Source organism: Danio rerio, chromosome 12, assembly GCF_052040795.2.
Source record: "Danio rerio strain M-AB ecotype USA chromosome 12, GRCz13ab, whole genome shotgun sequence".
NCBI lineage: Eukaryota > Metazoa > Chordata > Actinopteri > Cypriniformes > Danionidae > Danio > Danio rerio.
Window position 1 is genome coordinate 24,620,299 of NC_141032.1, and position 21,966 is coordinate 24,642,264.

Consider the following 21,966-nt stretch of genomic DNA (forward strand, 5'->3'; position numbering starts at 1 on the left):
AATACTGTTAGACTCCCATAAAATAGTGCTATTCAAAGCCATCCTTGTGAAACAGCATATACATATGACAGTATTTATCGCAGAAAAATTCAACATTTCCAATATCTTGCAGCCCTAATATACAGTGCATCCGGAAAGTATTCATAGCGCTTCACATTTTCCACATTGTCTACAGACAATTCCATTGTCTTCATGCTTGATTTGTGCTTTGACATGCACTGTCAACCCTGGGACCTTATATAGACAGGTGTATGCCTTTTCAAATCATGTCCAATCAACTGAATTTACCACAGGTGAACTTCAATTAAGTTGCTGAAACATCTCAAGAATGATCAGCGGAAACAGAAGGTACATGAGCTCATTTTAGAGCTTCACAACAAAGGCTGTGAATATTTATGTACAAACAATCTTTTTTCACTTTAATCAATTTTGGAATAAGGCTGTAACAAAAAAAAGGTGGAAAAAGTGAAGCGCTATGAGTACTTTCCGAATACACTGTATATAAAATGACAAGTGTATTTAAATTTGAAACATGCTTAAATTATCAGACTAAAAATGTATAGTGGATGAATCAAATGAATAGTATACTGTAGGTTTATTTATAACTTCACGCACTGTGAGGGAGCCTTCATGATTCTCTCCATCTGTCGTCCCTGGTGATTCTCCAGCAGCGTCAGACAGAAGCAGTGCTCTATGTTGGGCACAGCTGAGTTCTCATATGACTGCACCTGGACCAGCGAACGATGGGCATGATCCAGCACCACATACCGCTCAGCACTGCAGCACACAGAAACAGAGACACAAGTACATTAGTACAGTCCCATTCAGAAACCAAATGTCCATTAAATGAAATCAGGTGTGTTACTTTTTATAGAAATAGACAATAAATAAAGTATTACAGTGCCCTCCGCTAATATTGGACCTCGACTTGGTCTTTATTGGTTAACCTTTTAATCTTTTGCTCAAAATATGAATTTAATAAAACTGATGATGATTGATGACGGAAGATTTCAGAAGTTTTAGAAACATTTTCAGTGTTTTAGCCTTTTTTCTAATAACCCCTTTGGTTTTTGTGAAGCTCTACATGATTTTTTTTGTGCTCTTACTCATGTGTGATGAATGCCTGAGGGAGTTTTGCCTATATATTTCCTCATATATGAAGCCATGTGTAAAAGGAGGTCATGGTTAAACAACTTACTATAATAATCAATGTGGTATACTATAAAAACGTGACATCATTTTTACTTCAAAAATATTTTGCTTATATGATTTCACAGGGATGCCATTAATTGTGCCACACATATATTTTTTTAACAAAGATGTTTTCTTTTGTTAACACTTTATTTTGATGGTCCAGTTGAGTATTAGTAGACTGTCTGCTTAATATTTATTGATACTGCTCCTTCAACAGACATTTAACCGACTATAAAAACGTTGCAAGTACATGTCAACTTACACTAACCCTAACCCTGACCCCAACCCTAACCACAACCTAACAGTCTACATAGTTGGCATGTAGATGCAATGTAACTTCATTCAACAAACGGACCATCAAAATAAAGTGTGACCTTTCTTTTTGATAGTGCGCTGTGCTGCCATTTGTTTACTCTTGATGAAAGTAGAGCTATTTTGTTTATATTTTCTGCAAAAGTTAATTAAAGGCATTTTGTATTACAAATATTTACCAAAATATTAGTGGAGTGCACTGCACACATAAACTTGATGTATGCTCAAGAATTTGCTTAGACCAAGATGAAAGAAACAAAGTGAAGCATAACACAGACAGGTTTTTCCAGCATTTTACCTTTTCTTGATGGCAATGACAAGTAGGTCATTGAAAAGAAAGAGGTAGACGGGGGTAAATTTGGGGCGCAGGTTGCCCAAGAACGTTCCTCCTTTATTTACTTCCAGCACCTCTCCTTGTTTCTCCAAATAACGTGTTTGAGATATAATTGGCACTGCCTGAATATATGATATATATCAATGATGAGACAATATTTCAACTAATACACATAAACATATAATGCATTTGTAATACAATCAAATCTCCAAAATGTTTGTTTGATTTTTTTTGTGGATTTGGGTTTTTTAATAAAATAGTTATATGTATGTCAACATTCAAAAGCTTTCAAAATTTTTTTTTTTTAAATAAAACACATTTTATTTATCAAGATGAATTTGTCAAAAGTAACACTTTTAAAAAGTGCAACAAGACAATTAAATAACTCCCTGTAGAATTTACTACGTCAATTGCATATCATTTTAAGGGATAGTTCACCCAAAAACGAAAATTCATAAAAAATATGGGCCCTATCACACACCAGGCGCAATAAGGTGCAAGACGTGTTATGTTGTGATTTGTTGCTATTTTCAGATGAGCGCAGAACCTAATTTTTACGTTTTGCACCACGTTGTTTAAATGGCAAATCCATTTGCACCACTTTGTGGACTCATGGGTGTGCCAGTCTATAAAGGAGGTGTGATAAGGCGCATTGTTGGTACATTGATGTTTTAAGAAATAGACAGCACCACTGACCAACTGAAAGGGGTCAGTAGAGTTCCAAAATGCGTACAAATTGCTTAATTTATTCATGATAATTTACATTTGTAAAATGTTATTATTATTAGCAGTATTATTTATTCTATGCATATTTATATTTATTTGAATAAAATCAAGTTTAGTTTTGTCCACCTGTCGAGTTTTGGAGATGTATGCATCACTATACGGGATATAGAATGCACGTTTGGATATAACTCTTGGATATAATTTTTTGACTACACTGCGTTATTATTGTTCATTTATTCATTTGCTGGAAATTAGAACTGAATTTAGAAATAGTTTTGAAACAAATATTTGCACTTAACAAACTAAACTTAATATGTTGGCTAATGAATGTCTTCAGTGGAGTGCGTACAACACTGTTTCCTTATCCACAAATGTAAAGGAGTAAAGTAAAGAGTAAAAGTAAGGAGGCCGAATGAAGGAGGCTCATTATTTGTCTTCGCACAGATGATCTGTTAAATTGTTGTCTCGCTAGTAAAGCATTCAGTTGTTTGTTTACAAAGTCCGCCATGTAAATAGCAAATGTGCCATGGTGTGATGCAACTGACTCTTGAAGGGAATGTGACATGAGACACTGATTGGTTTTATGCACATTAGACTTAAAACACACCCATAACTCATTAAGAGAATAGGCACAACTCTATTAGACCATGCTCTGGGGTGCAGAGCGTATTTTTCGGTCCTTAAAATAGCAAAAGTGGATTCGGACACGCCCTTAATGTTTTCGCGCCATGTGCTTTAGACTTTGCACCTAAATTGTTAAAATGGAGCCCAAAGAGTTAACAATTTTCAAAAGGTTTTCTTATACTATTCCCTAGCAAGGAAGCACAAATTTAAATAGTGACATAAAAATGCTACAAACATAAGTAATATGTTTCAGATATAACTGGTAAATAAATAAATAAATATTTTTTTAATCAAAAAGAAAAGACATTTCCTGATCATGCTGGACTACATGAGGTTTTAAGATTTCGCAATTCATAAACTAATTTGTAATAGGGCTGAATGATACTGGAAAAATCTGATATCGCAATATTTTATTGTTCAGCAATAAATATTGCAATATGAAAAGATGGTTTGAATAGCACCATTTGATGGTTTTCTGGTGACTCTATATATCTAAAAGTTCTTACATCAAATAAAAATATTGTTGTTTTCACCTTAAGAAGAAATAATCTTTTTCCGTAAAAAAAGCTAAATTATCTGCCAATGTGGTAAGAAAAATATTTTTCTTTTCACTTTAATATGTAGATATTTGAACTAAAAACAAGACAAAAATTCTGAATAAGAAAAACTTTTATTTTTGTACAAATAATTATATAAAATACATCTTTTTTACACCTCCATACATCATCATTTTTGTGCTCAAATGTTCTGCTTTAAAAACACATGTGAACTCTACAAATCACATGTGTTTAGAGGCTCCTGGTCAACCATATTTCAGACTCAACATTGCAAATGCAGATGCGTACATTGCGATATCGATGCTAAAATGACCAAATGCACCAACAATATATGCCATTAAATGCAATGAATCAGCAGCTCACCTTTAGTTTGTCGAATTCCAGCATACCATTAATCTGAATCAGTTCCTCCATCTGCTTCATTTTTCCAACCTGAGTATTACATTCTTCAATAATCTGTCAGGACAGGTGTGACAAGTTATTTAAAATCCTATGTGACAACAAATCAGTCATAAATAATTCACAGCTACAGCAAAGCATTCCTTTAATGCACACAGACGAATCCGAATAAAGAACAGCAAGACAACACTTATTTTGGTTCTATCCTAAAAAATTATAATTAAAGGAGTCAATGAATTCAGAATATTTCTACCCCTAAAAAATTCACTTTGCTAGCTTTTTTTGTTTTGTTTTTTACTCCATAACAAGACAGCGGGCTTATATAACGTTAAAAATGTCATTTGTAGTCAGAAGACCAGGATTTAACCTTGTTTTCCACTCTCCGCATTTTCCTTTAATCTTTCTCTCTAACAGGCTATTTCAAGAACAATGAGGTCCAGTCTGATCATGAAACGGCGGGCCAGAAGTGACTTTATAATGAGAGGAAAAAACAAGGCGCATCATTTACTTTGACCTTGGGATGTTTACCTTGGAGACAGAGTCCAGAGCTTTAGACGCGGTTTGTTCCTTATCCGTCCCAACAGCCGTTCTCTTCAGGATGTTCTGGAAGAAAGAGGAAAATCTGTATTTTGTGCATATTACGGGCACGTTATGGTTTGCAGTGCATAAATAATTGTGGAGACAAAAACAATGAACTAATTTTATGCTCCGCTGGTTCTCCCATTCATTTTCCTATTAAATAAATGCGTTTGTTAAAACATTGTAAGAAATTAAACCAACCAGCCAGGAGAAACACAGCATGACAAACTTTGATTTGCAGCTATGAAAATCAGACATGAAATATAAGAGAATGTGACAAAATACAATTCTAGAATAAGTGTGTGAAAATGGCTGCCATTATTATTAAATTGAGATTGTGAGATGTAGTAGACTGCTGTAGAAGTAATTGAGAAATAATTTTGATGATTAACTGACTGTTCTGGGGCTTTTTGTGTACTTTTTCTTTACTTATTATTGAATATTACAAAGACAAAACAATCCAGGACTAATATGTACACCTCGCTTTTAATACATTTTTATTTTACATTTGTATAACCACATATAGAGTGCTCAGTGTATAAAAGTAAATCTATTTTTTTATTATCATTATTTTTTATTGAACATTATACAATATTATATTCTTGCATATACATTAGATTAGTCAGTACTAAAGCCAAATCTGGAGCTTATCAACCAATATAATTTATAATAACATTACAAAAATTAGCACTAAATGTATATGTTAGGGAAAAATAGTAAATACATTTATTTTTAAAAATAAAAAATAAATCAAAAGAAGCAAAACAATATAACATTTTGTCTAAAAAAATGCAGTTTGTAATTTTTTGTTGGTGCTATACTTCACTTTAATTTAAACGTATTATGTTTTAATTTAAAAAAATGTTTAGTGACTAAAATGCTATTTAAACAAATATATTGCTTTAATAACTGTTTTGTTCAAAATAAAGCAAAATATTTGACCTATAGTCACTGAAAAATAAATAAAACAAATTTAAAAAATGAGATGTACTCACTTATGCTGAGCACTGTATGTATTGGTATACATATATAAATATATGTAACTCATTTCTAATAACTGATTTATTTTATCTTTGCCATGATGACAGTAAATAATATTTGACTAAATATTTTTCAAGACACTACTGTACAGCATAAAGTGACATTTAAAGGCTTAACATGGTTAATTAGGTTATCTAGGCAGGTTAGGGTAATAAGGCAAGTTATTGTATAATGATGGTTTGTTTCGTAGACAATCGAGAAAAAATATAGCTTAAAGGGGCTAATAATATTGACCTTAAACTTTTTTTTTAATTTAAAAAAAATGAAACAAATAAGACTTTCTCCAGAAGAAAAAATATTACTCTTTAATATACTCTTTCCTTGCCCCGTTAAACATAATTTGGGAAATGTTAAAAAAAGAGAAAAACTTTTTTAAAAATATTTCTTTATTTATTTACATATACACAGAGAGAGAGCGAGAGAAGTTTTTTTTAACTAATATTCATAATAAATAATTTCTAAATAGCCACTTATTTTGGCTTTGCCATCATGACAGAATAGATTATTTTATTAGTTGCTTTGCAAGATACTTGTATTCAGATCAAAGTGCATTTTTAGGACCTAACTAAGTTAATTAGATTAACGAGGACTTACATAGCAGTGGTTTGATCTGTAGCCATCTGAAAAAAGAAATCTTTAGGGGGCTAATAATATTATTGTGGAAGTGGGTGGAGCTAAAGGTCCTGCTTTTGTCATGCTTTGTTCATCTCTGCTCTCCGATTGGTGAAATGGATTGAACAAAAGCTTGAACGATCCATCAGCAACCTCAGAACTCTCAACAGCTCAAAATATATCAACGTTTTTCACTAGTTTAATTTATTTGTTTACAGGGTCAATGCACATTACTCAACATTACTTTAAAATGTGCCAGCAATTACTTATATTTCTGTACTTTTAAATGTGGCCTAATGGTATTTTCATGATGAATAAAAATAAAGGCCAAAGCAAAACGTAGCTCTCATCCATAATAAAAACTAAGTGAGAGCTACGTGAAATGAAAATAACATTACACTTAGTATTTTATCATGACATTCGTATCACAAGCATCTGTGGCTAAAGAGTTCACCATGTTTTGGTTTATCAGATTATTTTGTTCTTTTTGTATTCCCTTCAGTACAGTAAGATTCAATATTTTTACAATATAACTGCAGAAAGACTTCAGTTTTTGAATTATTCATGGTAAATGAAACTGCTAATCCCTAAAAGCTTCCTTTTAAAGATACTGTGAAATTAGAATAATTGTTTTAATACATTTTAGTGCATTATGTTTGTATTAATGATATCTATAAGCTAGTGTGCTCCAAAACAGTGACAAAATTCCCATTTAGAAGATATAAACATCCAAAGTTTCCAGCCTCTCACTTCTGTGTAAATAATTTATTTTTTTATTTTTTTACATCACCTCATACTTTAGTTTCTCATCAAATATTCAGACCAATCAAATGCTCTCTAGTATCTGACCTGTCCCCACCCCCTACATGAAGCTTCTGATTTGATGCCCTTCAGTTCAGTCACTGGCAGAGCTGCAATAACAACAAAATGCTATTTGCTCTTTCATTAAAGGGGAGGGGCTTTGTCTGTCTTCATGTTTTAGTTGGTTTTAAAATGGTTGTAAATTTTAAAGAACTATTGAATTTGAACTATAGGAATTCACAGGACCTTTTATATTGAATGGATGAACTGTGTAAGGAGAATAATAACACTTTATTTTGCCCAGTTCAATATTTAGTTTAAAGTCTTGAAATTGGTTGTTTATTGGATCTCCCATAACCCATAAGCATCATTGGGCACAGAGAAACAATGGTTTATTCATTGTGAATGAGGTATTACTTCTGTAAACCTGCCTGTTGTCCATTAATAAGTCAATCATTCACTCACCTCGATGAGCATTTTAATGCGCGTGATTCTCTGGAAGGGAAGCAGCAGGAAAGACATGAAGGGCAGTCGTTGACACTTGGGGGATTCCTGCAGTCGGGTGATCACTGTCGCAAACTGAGTGTTTGTTTGCCTGTGACAGATGTTGGTCAGTGAGTTTAATACAGTAGTCAACATTTGAAGTGGATCAACACCTTTTACTGTATCATCCATTTCAGCATCCATTCTTGTCCAAGGACAATTTTGAAAGGTTTTTTGATTCACTTCAAAGGTTGTCTACAGTATACATACAAAAAATGCTAAAATTATTTTAAGAAAGCATCTGAGTCTTTGTTTTTGAGTGCTGATGTATTTTTTCTTACATTAGATTACTGTAGGTCTTTTCCTGATAAATCTGGTTGCGAACATAGTCGATGTATGCCGGGAAATGATGTTGAGCGTGATAATGAATGATGTCACAGATGTCAGAAATGATTATATTCTCATCTAAACGCTCCTCCAGGTCCTTCAGAAACCTGCAATGTCAATAGACAACAGGTATGTGTAGAGAACTTGTTTAACAGGAAATACAGCATTTTTCAGAGACCTGGGGCCTCATGTACGAAGACTTGCGTGGAAATCTTACTAAAACATTGCGTACGCACAAAGCTGTAAATGTGCGTACGCAGAAAAAAATTCAGATGTATGAAACACTGCGTACGCCGAATCTCACGCATATTCTTTTGTACATCTGAATGAACGTGATACTGAGCGCAACATGCACGAGCACAAAACCCCTCCCTGCCTCCTCCCCCGTATGAATATGCTAATGACTATGCTAATGGCAAAACCCAACGAAAAAGCAACGGCAAAATCAAGCAAAAAGAGAAACTTTGAACAGAATGTGAAATGGAGGTGCTGCTTTCGGAGGTAGACCGGAGAAAAGCGGTGTTATTTGCAAGTTTGTTCTCCGGAATTAACAACAAAAGAAAAAAATAGAGTGGGAGAGTTTAGCTGATACGGTTAACACAGTTGGGTCTGAACATCGCACTGAGTGCATTTAAAAAAGAAATAGTGTGGTTTATAACTGAAAACTGTTGCGATACCCCAAGCAGTCTCAGTGGCGCACCTCATAAGCAGCATGAGATCATGTACTGACACGTTCGAGCGTGAACTCGGCTCGAATCCAGCGTCTGATGAATTCTTTCTTCTTTTTTTTTCCCGCTACATATCAGATTTTGCCCACTATTTATCAAGAGAAAGACAAGTAGGAATCATCAATAAGTTTGTGCATCATATTTTATTTGCACATTTATTGAATGGAAATGTTTCTGATTCACGCATGCAAATTCATCTTCAGATAGTGTCTCTATAGCAATGTGCGTGCAGTAGGTAGCTCAGATTACATTGGGAAAACAGGCGACTGCTGCAATTTGCGCTTTAATGTTTAGCTGGTCAACTGTATGGTATGGAAATCTTACATACCTACTATATGAACCCGTCTCATACAGCTGCCATTGCAAGGATCAGACACTTTGTAGAGAGGAATTTAACACAACTGCCTCTAGGAGTCGCCAATGGAAATAAAACAGACACGCACAAAAAATGTGCGTACGCCTGCCAGAAAGCTGCCGTGAACCTGCGCACATTCCCACGTTCAGTTCATTGTTAGTAAATCCAAACGTGAGCGATTCTGAGCGTGAAACCTGGCGTACGCAAAGTTTTTGTGCGTACGCAGCGTTGATACATGAGGCCCCTGGACTTTTAGTTGATTCATCCTGAGACTTTTTAAAAATAATTAACATCAAACGCTGCCATCTCAGCAAATTTCGATGTGTTACACCTGGCAAATCCTTTGTGGCATTACATTAAAATGTATTGCAAATGTAGTCTATTGGGTTTCTTTATGAAAGGTAAACTAACTTGTGCCGCTCTGGAAGTGCTGTTTCAGCATATCCAAACTGCAAATGTCATTACTGCACACTGAAAGACGCTCACCTTTCACTGACTTCTTGGATGCGAATAATGTTTGAGAAGAGAGTTTTTTTGTCCATGATAATGAGCGTCTCGTTCAGTTCACTTGACTCCACAAAATGCTCTGTTAGCACACGCAGAGATCGCAAATATGACATCTCTGATGTAATCACCTCAAACATGCTCTGCACACATAGAAAAAAGAAAACAAAAGTATTAATAAATGCCATTTACTCTGTAAATTTTCAACAAAATGTTAAATGTTTACATGTGCAGAAATAGCTCATATTTTTTTACACACTTTTCATTGGCTTATTCCCCGCTGTCCCATCCAAGTACTAACCAAGCCCAACCCTGTTTTGCTTCTTATATAAGATGAAAGTGTGTATGCTCAGGCTGAAATAGCTAATGGTAAGGCTAAGTTTTCATATTAATTATTATTATTATTTACTTTATTGCTCTTATAATATTTCACACCGCTCATACCGTTTGGTTCTTCATTTAAACTCTAAAAGACAGTTTATGTACTGCACAATTTTCTCAAAATTAAATCAAGTTAGAACATGTAAGTATCCCAAAAAAACAAACTTTTAAAAACAAAGCATTGTTCTGAGCTCATAGTTTCCTATACGATTTATCCAGCTGTGGCGGCAGGCCTTTTACACAGATCTACCAACTACTTACAGCGTTATTTTACAAATGTCGTGAGCGCAGTTTTACAAGTCGAGATCGCGTTTATGTATTACAAGTGTGCGAATCTTTGCTTGCTACCACTATGTTTAAAGGTGCTCCCTTAATACATAGTGGTAGGGAAACACTGTGATTGTGCAGTGTAAAACACGAGCATACCCAAGATTCATTGTTAACCCCAGGCAAAACATAAAAAGTGGGAATGCTGCCTTCAGCTGGGATTTAAACTGAAAAACCATTCTCCAGCACATTTCTGCTTACCTCCTGGTACTTGCACTCTTCTGGGCTCAGTTTTTCCAGGACGCCGCTGTCCCGGACTGCAGACTGTTCACGCCATAAATTGTTCTGCTTAAGACTTTGGGATTCACTGGATTTGGGACCCTTTTCTCCTTTCTCTGGGCTGGTGGTGATTTGTGAGCTCATCTGGAAGTCTGCGCTGGTCTTACTGATGTTGCGACACACCGTCCTCCTGATCTCCTTGTGTACATATGTTTCTGTGTAAAACTGATACAGCTCTGTAAGGGCCAGAAAATATGGCAATAAATGAAGAGTGATACTCAAATATTCAAAAATGTACTTATTGTGAATTTTTGCTCACATATTGCACACAATATCATATGAAACAAATACTTTGAGGCTCAAATTTACTATATACATTTGAGAATTATACCATCAGACATTTCAGCTTCTAGATCAACAGACTTTTGTCGACGTGTAGCGATTCGTGGAGGTCTGATGCTGAAACAGACATTGAGATTTTAAAAGATTACAATTGTGTGACTGCAATATTAAAGCTTCAAAGAGAAGTGAGAAGAAAGAATGGGGGGATTACTTCTCATTGGATCCACTTTTTTCCCCCTCTGTGCTGTCATTCTCATCTGTTGATAGAAAAGATGAAAGAAATTAAGTACCATAAAACAGACACAAAGAGATAATCAACAATAATAGGTCTAAAACACTTAAGCTGTGTTAACTGTGTCAACACATGTAGTTTAGTTCTGTCCAAAACTCCAAACCAAAGAAGAATAAGGCTTGTTTTTTTCTCAAGTAGTGTGTCACAAGTAGTTGTTGTAGTATGTGTGTGTGGTGTTTTTATCTGTCTTTCTCTCTCTCTCCCTCTCTCCCTCTCTGTCTCTCTCTCTTGCTCTCATTGTGAATTATTCGCAGGTGCAGCGGATTTAGTCATTTATTTTGGCTGAACCCCTCCCAATGTTGTTTTTGCTCCTTATTTTCTGTAAATAATTCATATTTTCTTGTTAATTCTCAGTGGTTGTGTTTTTGGTTTACATTTTGTGGAGAGAGAGCATGGGGGTAGCAGGGATTATATTTTTAATCCCTGTTATCTTGTTACGTTCGGATTAAACCTCTTTTTGATTTAGGATTTTTAATTTAATTTGCAACAACTGTCACAAACTAAAAATGTCTTATGATGTATATTGAGCAACAGATCTCAACGAACATTTAAAACATACATTGTTGTATGTCAAACCAAACACGCTAGTTGCATGTGTGCAAAAACGGCACCAGTAATTTCTTTGTCAAACACAAATGAAGATCTTCTGCAAAAGATGCTTTCTGATGTAAACTGTAACTAGAACAATACGACTGTTAAAACTAATAGCAGATATGAATGAGAATTCCCTTTTTATGCCATTATTCCATTTTTTGCTTCATTTACAGTAGATGTTTTTTATCAATGATTTGATCATATTTCAGTTGAACCTTTGCAGTTTCTCTGGAAGCAGAATGTACAGCAATACACAAATATCTTTACATATGAAAAGAAATGAAATGATTAAAGGCCTTCTTCATGTCTCCATGCCTTTTTTCACTTTATTGATGACAATTTGCCTTTTTATAATTTTATTATTAGTAGTAGTATTAATTATTATATGCATATTTATATTTGCTTTAATCAAAACCAGTTCAGATTTGTCCACCTGTCAGGTTTAGAGACGTCTGCATCACCATATGAGGCATAGCAGGTGTGTTTGGATTTAACTCAGTTTTTTCAGTTGTTCATTTACTCGTTTGCTGAAAATCAGAACTGAATTTATCAAAATGTTTTGAAACCAATCTTTGAACTTAATAAATGAAATTAAATAAGTAGGCTAATGAATGTCTTCAGTGGAGTGTGTACAACACCTTTTCTTTATTCACAAATGTAAAGGAGTAAAATATAGAGTAAAAGTAAAGAGAAAGTAAAGAGGCAGAATGGAGGAGGCTAATTCTGTATCCATGTGCAGATGTCTGTTTAACTGTTTTCTTGCCAGTTAAGCGTTCAGTTTTTCCAACTGAACTTTCAGCAACTGAATGTAATCTAACAATGAGAAAATATTCAAAATTACTATTAAAATTCAAAATGTACCATTAATATTATTGGGAGTATTCATTTAATTATTTTTGGGCTTATTATTATTAGTAGGAGGCATGGTGGCACAGTGGGTCGCGATGTCTTCTCACAGCAAGAAGGTCGCTGTTTCAAGCCCCGGCCTAAAAATCTATATAATCATTAAAATAATTTATAAAAATAAAAAAAATAATAAGTTTAAAAATCTGAATTATAATAATGATGTTAAAGAAGTTCCAGAAACGTTCTACTTTTCTGTTTATCCGTCTGATTTTAGGTGGGTTTCTTTTGCCGGCCCCCTATCATTTTAAAGAATATAACAACGGCGAATGCATCAAGCATCTCGTCCAATTTGTGAGGTGCGTGCACAGTCAGCAGAGGGGCGCGAAGCGGCGCCAGACGAAAGTATAAATCAGGCTTAAGTCATGGAGCTTATGGCTTGCCATAGTTTAGAAAAAATATTCCTTAAAAATAATTTATTTGAAAACTACAAGTCTGATGAACCTGAAAAGAATATAGCAACAAAATCTAATGCAGAACACTGATTTTGGGCAAATCTGGGGCTTGTATAACTTTTTTATATGCCCGGATTATCAAATGTAATATTTAAAAAAATTATTCAAAATTGATAAGTCTGATTGGCATAAGGGAAAATATCAACAATCTGGAATGCAGAAAGGAACATTTTGACCAAAATTGGGCCGTGTAACATGAATTACAGAGTAGTATAACAGTAATATTCATAACATAAATAATTTACTTGGGTGAACTTTTCTTAACTAAGAGACATGCATTTTAACTACACTGCCTTTAAATGCCTGTAAAGTGTACCTATAGACTTGAGTGAGTAGTTGCTGAAGCGTCTGCCATTCTCATAGGTTTTGGCTGGAGGTGGAGGCGGTGGCGTTCTCTGCAGTCGAGGACTGGCAGGTGGGCTGCGCTTTTTGGGGGGCATCAAAGGCGAGGCAGGACGTGCTAAAGACGGAGGCAGAATAATTTGAGGACACCTGTTATCCAAAGGCATTCTAGGAGGAATGGCTGGAGGGCTGTCCTTGCCAGTCCCAGTGTCTGCATGTTTTTGAGGTCTGGGTGGAGTAACCACCTCCAGGCTAACGTCATAGATTGACTCCTCTGGAACCTCTAGTGTCTGGACATTTGAAACGTTAATGGGAGTCTGAGGAAACGGGATAACAGAGGTGATCAGTGCTGGAGGTCCCGGGTCTGACTTCCTCCTCAGCTGTTGCTCTATGAGGTTACGAGCCGCCAGAAAATTCTTCATTTGAGGTGCCTTCTGCTTGGTCTCCACTACATCTAATGATTTACTGAAAGACACCGGCTCCTCTTTGAATGTCTCTTCGTTTTCTGCTTCTGCTAGACTTGTGTTTTGATCTTCCGTGCTGCTGGACAGTACCTCCTCTTCCTCTTCTTCGTCACTTGGCTCGCTTATTGGCACCCATATGAGCTTCATGCCAGGCCTTTGCTGGTGGCACATACAGCCACAGTTTTTCTCACACTGAGGTTCAGGTAAGGGGCTGGATTCACGTTCCGATCGCTGTTTGCTGCCCTCTTTTCCATCTGGAGCTGGAAGAGAACATAGATTTTAATCAGAAATTTCAACATGAATGAACTTTCTGTAAAAAAAAAAAAAAAAAAAAATATGTATATATTTTTGTATATATATATATAAACACATATGTATATATATTAGGGATGTAACGGTATCAGAATTTCACGGTACGGTAATACCTCGGTATGAATGTCACGGTACGGTATTTATTGAATCATTTACAGGAAAAAACAAAACTTATGAAAATACTCCAAAAAAGTGCCAAAAGTGTCAATGACATACAAATTAGCCATCTATCTGTAAGCTTTGAAACAGGAACTTCAATTTTAATAACAAAAAAATATTAAACCATGTAAAAAAATTAAGTTTCAATTTAGTATTGTTGAAAACTCATCACATTCAACATTTAATCACTCACTCACTAGAGATGGTTTAGAGATGGGTTTAAAGGAAAATTATCATATATATATAATCTGGTAAAAGCTGGTATCTCTGGGTATTTACAATGTCCCCTACAACAAAAAAAACCCCTCTCATTTGGGACTGAGGTTTCTGGGACAGAGAGATATGACTTGGCCCAGGTTGACAGCAGTGGGTAACGTTGTGCATTGTCTTTCCCCCACTTGAGAGGACAAACCATGAGTGAGATAGAGATCTCATGTCTGCATCAATCTGAACAGTGTTCTGTGTTTCTGCAGTCCCCATGACTGAGTCGTATTCCCCAACTTGCAGGCACATGCACACACAGTGCTCAACCTGTGCAGTGCACATGCCCTTTTTAGTCTTGGATAGAAAGTTCCCTTCCAAAATGATCAAAAGTGCCCCCGCGACGCGACACACCCTCCGTCCCGCTTTACAGTACGCGCGCGACAACACAGCTGATAAGAACTCGCGCGACAACACCACTATTCAGTACGTGCGCGACAACACCACTATTCAGTACGCGCGCGGCGACAACACCCGCTTTAGGGTTTTCCAGATCTTTTTGATCCCCGCTTCTAGCAGCACACTCCATTTCCGCATTACTGGATCTGTAGCGACAACAGACCGCAAGGGATTATGGCCAAGCCTGGGCTGATGGGAATTGTAGTTTCCGGTACCTCCCGTTCGCTTCATTCGCCTGAGCAAATTTTCTCAGAAGACCTATAGTTTTACCGAGTCATGCGACTACGGTAATATCGAAAAAAATTAATATTGCGGTATGACGGTATTTACAATACCGTTACATCCCTAATATATATATATATTGCCAGAATATGATGTTTAAAAAAGCTGTTTAGTAAAAGCTGCATAAGAAAGAAAAAAAGTGTGAGAAAGTATTTTCTAAGGAAACTTTTTATGTGTAGAAAAGATACACTGAGAACTTTTTATACTACCTATATTGAGAGTACATTAAGCTTTTCCTTTTTATGCTGGTTCTCCTCACTTTCCGTGAGAGACAAAAATTGCCTTTAAAACTTAGTCAAGACTTCAAGCTCCAAGATTTTTGGTTTGCCTCTTCAGGAAGAGCAAAAAGGAAAACTCAAAGCGTGATAGGAGATGATTTCCATCCTCTGATGCCTTTTTTGTGCTGTTGCCCCCTGGAAGAAGGTTTAGAAGCATCACATGCTCTTCTAACAGATATGAATTCACCTTTGTTCCTGAGGCAAAAAGGTTTTACAGCCTCACATATTAGCATTTTACCATGCTTTTTTTTTTTAGTACTATTCATGAAGTTATTATGAAGCATGCTGGATTGTGTTTTTTATTATTGTGATTTGTCTCTTTATGGGACTTAACATAAACAACGCAATGCGGTGCAAGGCGCGACACAAATGTTGTTTGCTAGTCTTAGCTTGTCATTTTGACGTTTTGCACCACGTGGTTTAAATAGCAAATGCATTTGCGCTCAAAAGTGTGCCCATAGGGGTTCTGATCTAAAAAAGGAAGTATGTTGAGGCGCATTGCTGGCGCATTGCTATTTTGAGGATCTAAAATAGACTGCACAATAGAGCAGCTAAGAGCAGATCTAAAGTCCAGCGCTGAGCATAACAATTTGCTTTTGTATAATGTTATTGTTATCATTAGTATTATTTATTATATGCATCTTTATATTTGTTTTATTAAACACAAGCTTAGATTTGTCCATCTATCAGGATTTGAACCGTATGGGGCATAGGTCATGTATTTGGATATAACTCAGATATAACTTTTTGACCACACTTTGTAATTACTGTTCATTTATTAATTTGCTGGAAATTAGAATTGAATTTAGAAATAGTTTTGAAAGAAAACTATTTGAAACAAAATTATTTATGTAGGCTAATGGAGGTCTGTGCGTACAACACATTTCCTTATCCACAAAAGAGAGTGAAAGTGAAAGTAAAGTGAGGAGGCTCATTCTCTCATTCTTGCGCTGCAGATGGTTTGTTAAACTGTTTTCTCGCTAGGGAATTGTTCAGTTTTTTCACTTATCTAGTCTGCCATGTAAATAGCAAATGCGCTATGGTGTGACGCAACTGACTCTTAAAGGGAATGGAAGACCAGACTCTGGTTGTTTTTTTCTCAAAACACACCTCATTAAGAGAATAAGCTCAGCCCTGTTAGACCATGCCCCACGTCGCAAAGTGGATTTTTCCTTACTAAAATAGCAAAAGTGGATTCTGAAAGGCCCTTAATGCTTTTGTGCCCTGAGCTTTGGACTTTGTGCCTAGATCGTTAAAATAGAGCCCAAAGTGTTTGTTGTATCATGATGCTACTGCATTAATTTAATTGCGCCTGGTGGGATTAATAAAGTTGATAAACCTAAACTTGAACTTAAAAATACAAAATTATTTCATTTATTTATGGTAAACTATCATATTTCATTCATTTTTACAGTGTTAATACATTTGTAATACATTAATATTTCAAAGTATTAATATCTACATTTCTTTAGGTGATGAGTCATATGTAAACCAGTGGTCATCATGAACAGCTTTTTGAACAACATCACAAAAACATGTAGAAGGAGCTCAGCATCATTCTTTCACGATCACCAGTGATTCAGGTTTGCAGATCGCTGGTTAGCATGCATCATCACCCAGACCACAATTCTGTCACCTTATGAGCTACAAATCCTGTCATGCAACTAGCAAACATCTTTACCAGTTCTCCGATGTTTACACACACAGCTGGAAGCTGATCAAGGATTTATTACACAGACTGTATATACACCACTCTAGCACACACACTTTGCTGAGTCTTGTAAACCTACAACTCTACGAAGAGCCTTCTTGTCTTGTCTAGCCGTGTTTTGACCCTTTGCCTTGTTTTATTGTTTCTGCCAGACTAATCTGTTTAAAAAACTGCACATAGATCCTCAACTTCGTTGTCCAGCATCCTACTGTTCACACAACTGCTAAACACCATCATGAACTATGACCCTAAAGGAATGAAGTAAACAATATTTATCAACATTAGATGTAACACAGAACTCTTTGCACATTTGCTCTAAACATGTTTTTACAATCATTTCATATCACAAAAAATAAATAATTAAATTAAAACATTGTACAAAAATATCACTGTGCTTACATAAAGTGTGCCTCACACAGGTGAGTGGGCTTAACAAACCACCTGTAGAAACACCCTCACTCTCTCTCTCTCTCTCTATACTTCTGTGTCAAGCGCACATAATATGCATCAGCACAGTTTTCAAGTGGTTGCATAGCTTTCACCGTGGCTGACGCGCACCTTTAAAAAATGTAACTATACGTCGCAACGACATGTATCGCAAGCTCTGTGATTGGTCGGCTTAGTACGAGTGATGGGCCACAAGCCTGATGAAGTGAGTGTTTACAAGTGTCGAGTCCCGTAAAGGATCTCCAGATGGAAACTTAGTTTTGTGTTTACCTTATAATTAAAGCTGTTGCAAGTCCGCAGGTTCCTGCCTCTGAATGAGTGAGTTTTAGCTATTTGTAGTGTTCAGAAAAAACAAAATACCCACGAAGAAACTTGACACAGAGGAACATAAACACCTCACTGCCAGTTAGCTTTTCAGAAGTGTTATTGCAAAGCAACACAAACAGCAAATAGATATATAAAAGCACGCCTATGCACAAGGCAGGCGCTGTGGGTCATGTTGATCACTCGACAGAAAAGTATAAGTCAGCCTTTAGTTTAGCACTAAATTTTCTAAGCACACACAGTTCGTCACCTTAGAATTATAAGGTTCTATCTGACATTTTTGTCAAAATTGAGTCACTGACATAATAAATACATAATAAATAAATGACAACTTATTTACATCATGGGACGTTTTTTATAGGTTGTTTACATTTTAAGACTTTTTACTTAAAAAACAAATGTTACACACATACTGTTTACTATGGAATCCAAAAATTTTGAAGCACAATATCTGAAAATCATTCAGAAAACAGATAGAACCTTATAATTCCAAGGTGACTAGTTATTTTGTATAATTAGCACTTTTTGTGTGTATTGCTTCTTTATGTTAAACCACTGAATTCCTGAAATCTCAATGTGAAAAATACTTAATAACATTTTTTTCCAGAAGAGGTTCATAGATGTTTAATATGACAGCTTTCAGACACTCAAGTGACATCAATCATTCTTTTTGAAACACCCTGTACTCTAGAAGTCAATGGGTAGAGGTTATTTTCTATTAAACAACCGAAATAATGTCAAACAGGTTTGAAACAAGTAAAGGGTGACTAAACGATGACAGAATTTTCAGTTTTCATTTAAGAAAACATACTTTTAGCCAGGTTTATACAAAGCATTTGTACTTTTTTTTTTTTTTTACAGTGAAGACAAAATCAGTGTTTTACAGTGTACATTTACACAATGTTAAATTCTATTGATAATGGATGACTTTGTGACTTTGCTGTTCATTTACACAACATCAGTGTTTTGGAAATGGGCTTGAAAGTTTTGAACACAACACATTTGTCTCTGTGCAAACTACAAAACAGTAATTTAGTGAAAATGGTGATGTCATGCGTATGCATACATACAGTATTACCTGTTCATTCTATAAGCATAGACTTCTATTTGCCAACCAAAACAACAATGGTGGACTCCAGGACAATATGATCATGTGACATTGCCAGCTACTGTCCTGGCATGGATAAAGTAAATCTGTGTAAACAGGCATAGTTTTGAAAGCCTTACCATCAGTTAGAGCTGCATGATATTAGAAAAAACTGATATCTCAATACCTGTTTTTTTTTTATTTGTCATGATGACAGTAAATAATATTTAACTAGATATTTTTAAGACACTTCTATACAGCCTAAAGTGACATTTAAAGGCTTAACTAGGTTAATTAGGTTAACTAGGCAGGTTAGAGTTATTAGACAAGTTATTGCATAACAGTGGTTTGCTCTGTAGACAAACGAAAAAATATATATAGCTTAAGGGGGCTAATTATTTTGACCTTAAAATGTTTTTTTTATTTTTTATTAAAAACTGCTTTTATTCAAGCCGAATGAAAACAAATAAGACTTTCTCAAGAGTAAAAAATATTATCAGACATACTGTAAAAAACTTTCTTTGCTCTGTTAAACATCATTTGGCAAATATTTAAAAAAGAGAAAAAAATTCTAAGGGGTAATATATCTGAATTCAATTGTGTATGGCGTCATAATATTACATTGATTGGGATGATTTTGTGGATGAGTCCAGCATAAATTATACAATGTTATTTAAAAATATACAAAATAGTGAATCACAGATTTTAAAAAATAAAACAAAAAAATTTAAATAAACAGCGCTTCTTGGTTTATGGTGGGGTCCAACAGCATTGAGGTTCAGAAATGCATTAATAGTTAAAATTCACTTGAAATCTTACAGTCACAGGCCTCATAATACATTTAACCCTAGAACTACCAAAAGTGTATTACTAGAATAGCATAGCAGTCATTCTAACAGTTCATAATTTAAAACTGCAATGAATCAATTGACAGTCACATCATATTCACATTCAAAGATTCCATTGAGATTTTAGAATTAAGATTTGAATGTCTGTCGTCATATTTTATGAAGTCAAAACCCTAAAAATACAATCTTATTTGAAATATATCCTATAATTGTGTAAAAGTTATTGTTTACCTTGTTTTGTCTGGCAATCTGTTTGCTGCCAAAATGTTTTTAGTTTTATTAGCTGAAAGTTGCTGGGTAAGTTGCTATTATGGATATTCAAGCTAGAAATAATGATAACGTTTACTTTAATAAAATAACAATTTTAGAATTCAATATGGACATATTTAGAAAATGCAAGATACTATGGTTATATGGGTTTATTTTAAGTCATTAAATTACTACATTTAAAAAAGGTCAAAATAACTATATTAATAAAAGGTGTCAACAATGAGGAGAATTTTTTTCAACTGCATTTAAAAAAATGTTTAACATGGAAATGAGGGTCTCTTGAGGAAACTGAACTACAAAATGACAACAAACTGAAACAAGAAGCTATGAAATAAGAGCCTAAACCAACAAGGAACATGAAAAACAAACTTCTAATCTTCTAGCAGCAAAGACTGATGCCAATAAAACACTATACACATCAATATTGTTCCAGAAAGCCTTCAAAGAATGCCATCCCCTGCCAGCTACAGTTATTAAAGATCTTTGATTACCGTGTCTTTTGGATTTCTGTTTCAGCTTTGATTGGTCCACCTCGGCCTTTGAGCCTGTTGTTATCAGTGTCGTCATCTTCTGAATTGAACCTTTGCGTTGTGTCGCTCCTTCCTCCCCTTCTTTAACCCGCAGATCCTCAAACACCTCAAACACATTTTGCCTGATCTTCCCAAATGCTCGTTTTATCCCTTCTGCCATTTCACTACAGTGCTGACTGACCTGCTTGAAATTCTCCTGGAGTCTGGACTAGTTTGAACGCATGATTACTCACATGTCAAGTTAAGGGTGGGACACTGGCTTTATGACCCCAATAACCACATAAACTTGAGTAAAGGGCTACTTGCATGTTCTTTTCTGCCTCCATGATTAGCTCAATTCACAGAAGTTATAGGGTAAGCGAGTTTTATGAACAATACATCCTCAGATGATAAGTTCCAACATAAGTATTAAAGACAGTTCACCCAAAAACAAAAGTTTACTCATGTTTTCTTTTCTTCTGAACAAAAACAAAGACATCATGAAGAATTTTGGAAACCAGGCATTGAAATCCATACTAAGAGAAAAAATACTAAGGAATCAATGACTTACAATTTCCAACTTTCTTCAATATATAAACTCAGAGAGGTCTGAAACAGGTGTAGGGTAAATTATGTCATAGTTTTAATCTCTTTAAAAATAAAAGCAGGAGAAGGTAAAGTCTTTAACTTGAACATTGGAACAGTTTTCCTGCAAATGTTCAGTATTCAGAAACGTTCTCTCAGTTTAAATCCAGACAAAAGGCTTGTGTCTTAGTGAAGCAGACATCTATAATTCAATCAGCCTTACTGACCAAATGTATTCATATGACTTAGCATTTGTATGAAAGATTGCCAGTAAAAGTACTAAAATAATTGTACAATTTAAAATAGCTGTCTTATATTTTTATATACTTTTAAATGTAATTTAATTCTGCTCATCACCAATTTGGATGTTTTGGTGCATAATATTTTTGAGGATTATTTTCAGATTCTATTAGTCATATCCCAGATGTGTTGTAAGAAAAATGCTGTCCAATTAAAGTCTTAACTCTAAGTGCTTATACGGTTATATTATGCAACAATCCCATCTATGTTCTGAAGAAAAGTCATGATAATAATCTGTA

General features: G+C 35.1%; 1 protein-coding gene across 3 annotated transcripts in view; it reads right to left on the minus strand.

Moving 5' to 3' along the window:
- Nucleotides 1–21,966, minus strand: part of arhgef15b (Rho guanine nucleotide exchange factor 15b) — a 40,042-nt gene that overhangs the window by 4,251 nt on the left and 13,825 nt on the right. For 2 of the 3 annotated variants that reach the window (XM_087276260.2, XM_087276261.1), the window contains exons 3-13: nucleotides 13,466–14,215; nucleotides 11,117–11,162; nucleotides 10,955–11,022; nucleotides 10,546–10,799; nucleotides 9,619–9,779; nucleotides 8,004–8,156; nucleotides 7,645–7,774; nucleotides 4,675–4,749; nucleotides 4,111–4,203; nucleotides 1,805–1,962; nucleotides 616–777 (exon numbers count right to left, since the gene is read on the minus strand). In XM_087276260.2, coding sequence (XP_087132386.1) covers nucleotides 616–777; nucleotides 1,805–1,962; nucleotides 4,111–4,203; nucleotides 4,675–4,749; nucleotides 7,645–7,774; nucleotides 8,004–8,156; nucleotides 9,619–9,779; nucleotides 10,546–10,799; nucleotides 10,955–11,022; nucleotides 11,117–11,162; nucleotides 13,466–14,215 — 2,050 coding nt within the window. Of the gene's footprint in view, nucleotides 1–615; nucleotides 778–1,804; nucleotides 1,963–4,110; nucleotides 4,204–4,674; nucleotides 4,750–7,644; nucleotides 7,775–8,003; nucleotides 8,157–9,618; nucleotides 9,780–10,545; nucleotides 10,800–10,954; nucleotides 11,023–11,116; nucleotides 11,163–13,465; nucleotides 14,216–20,824; nucleotides 21,069–21,966 lie in introns of those variants that run through there. The other variant, XM_087276262.1, reaches the window with a different exon arrangement.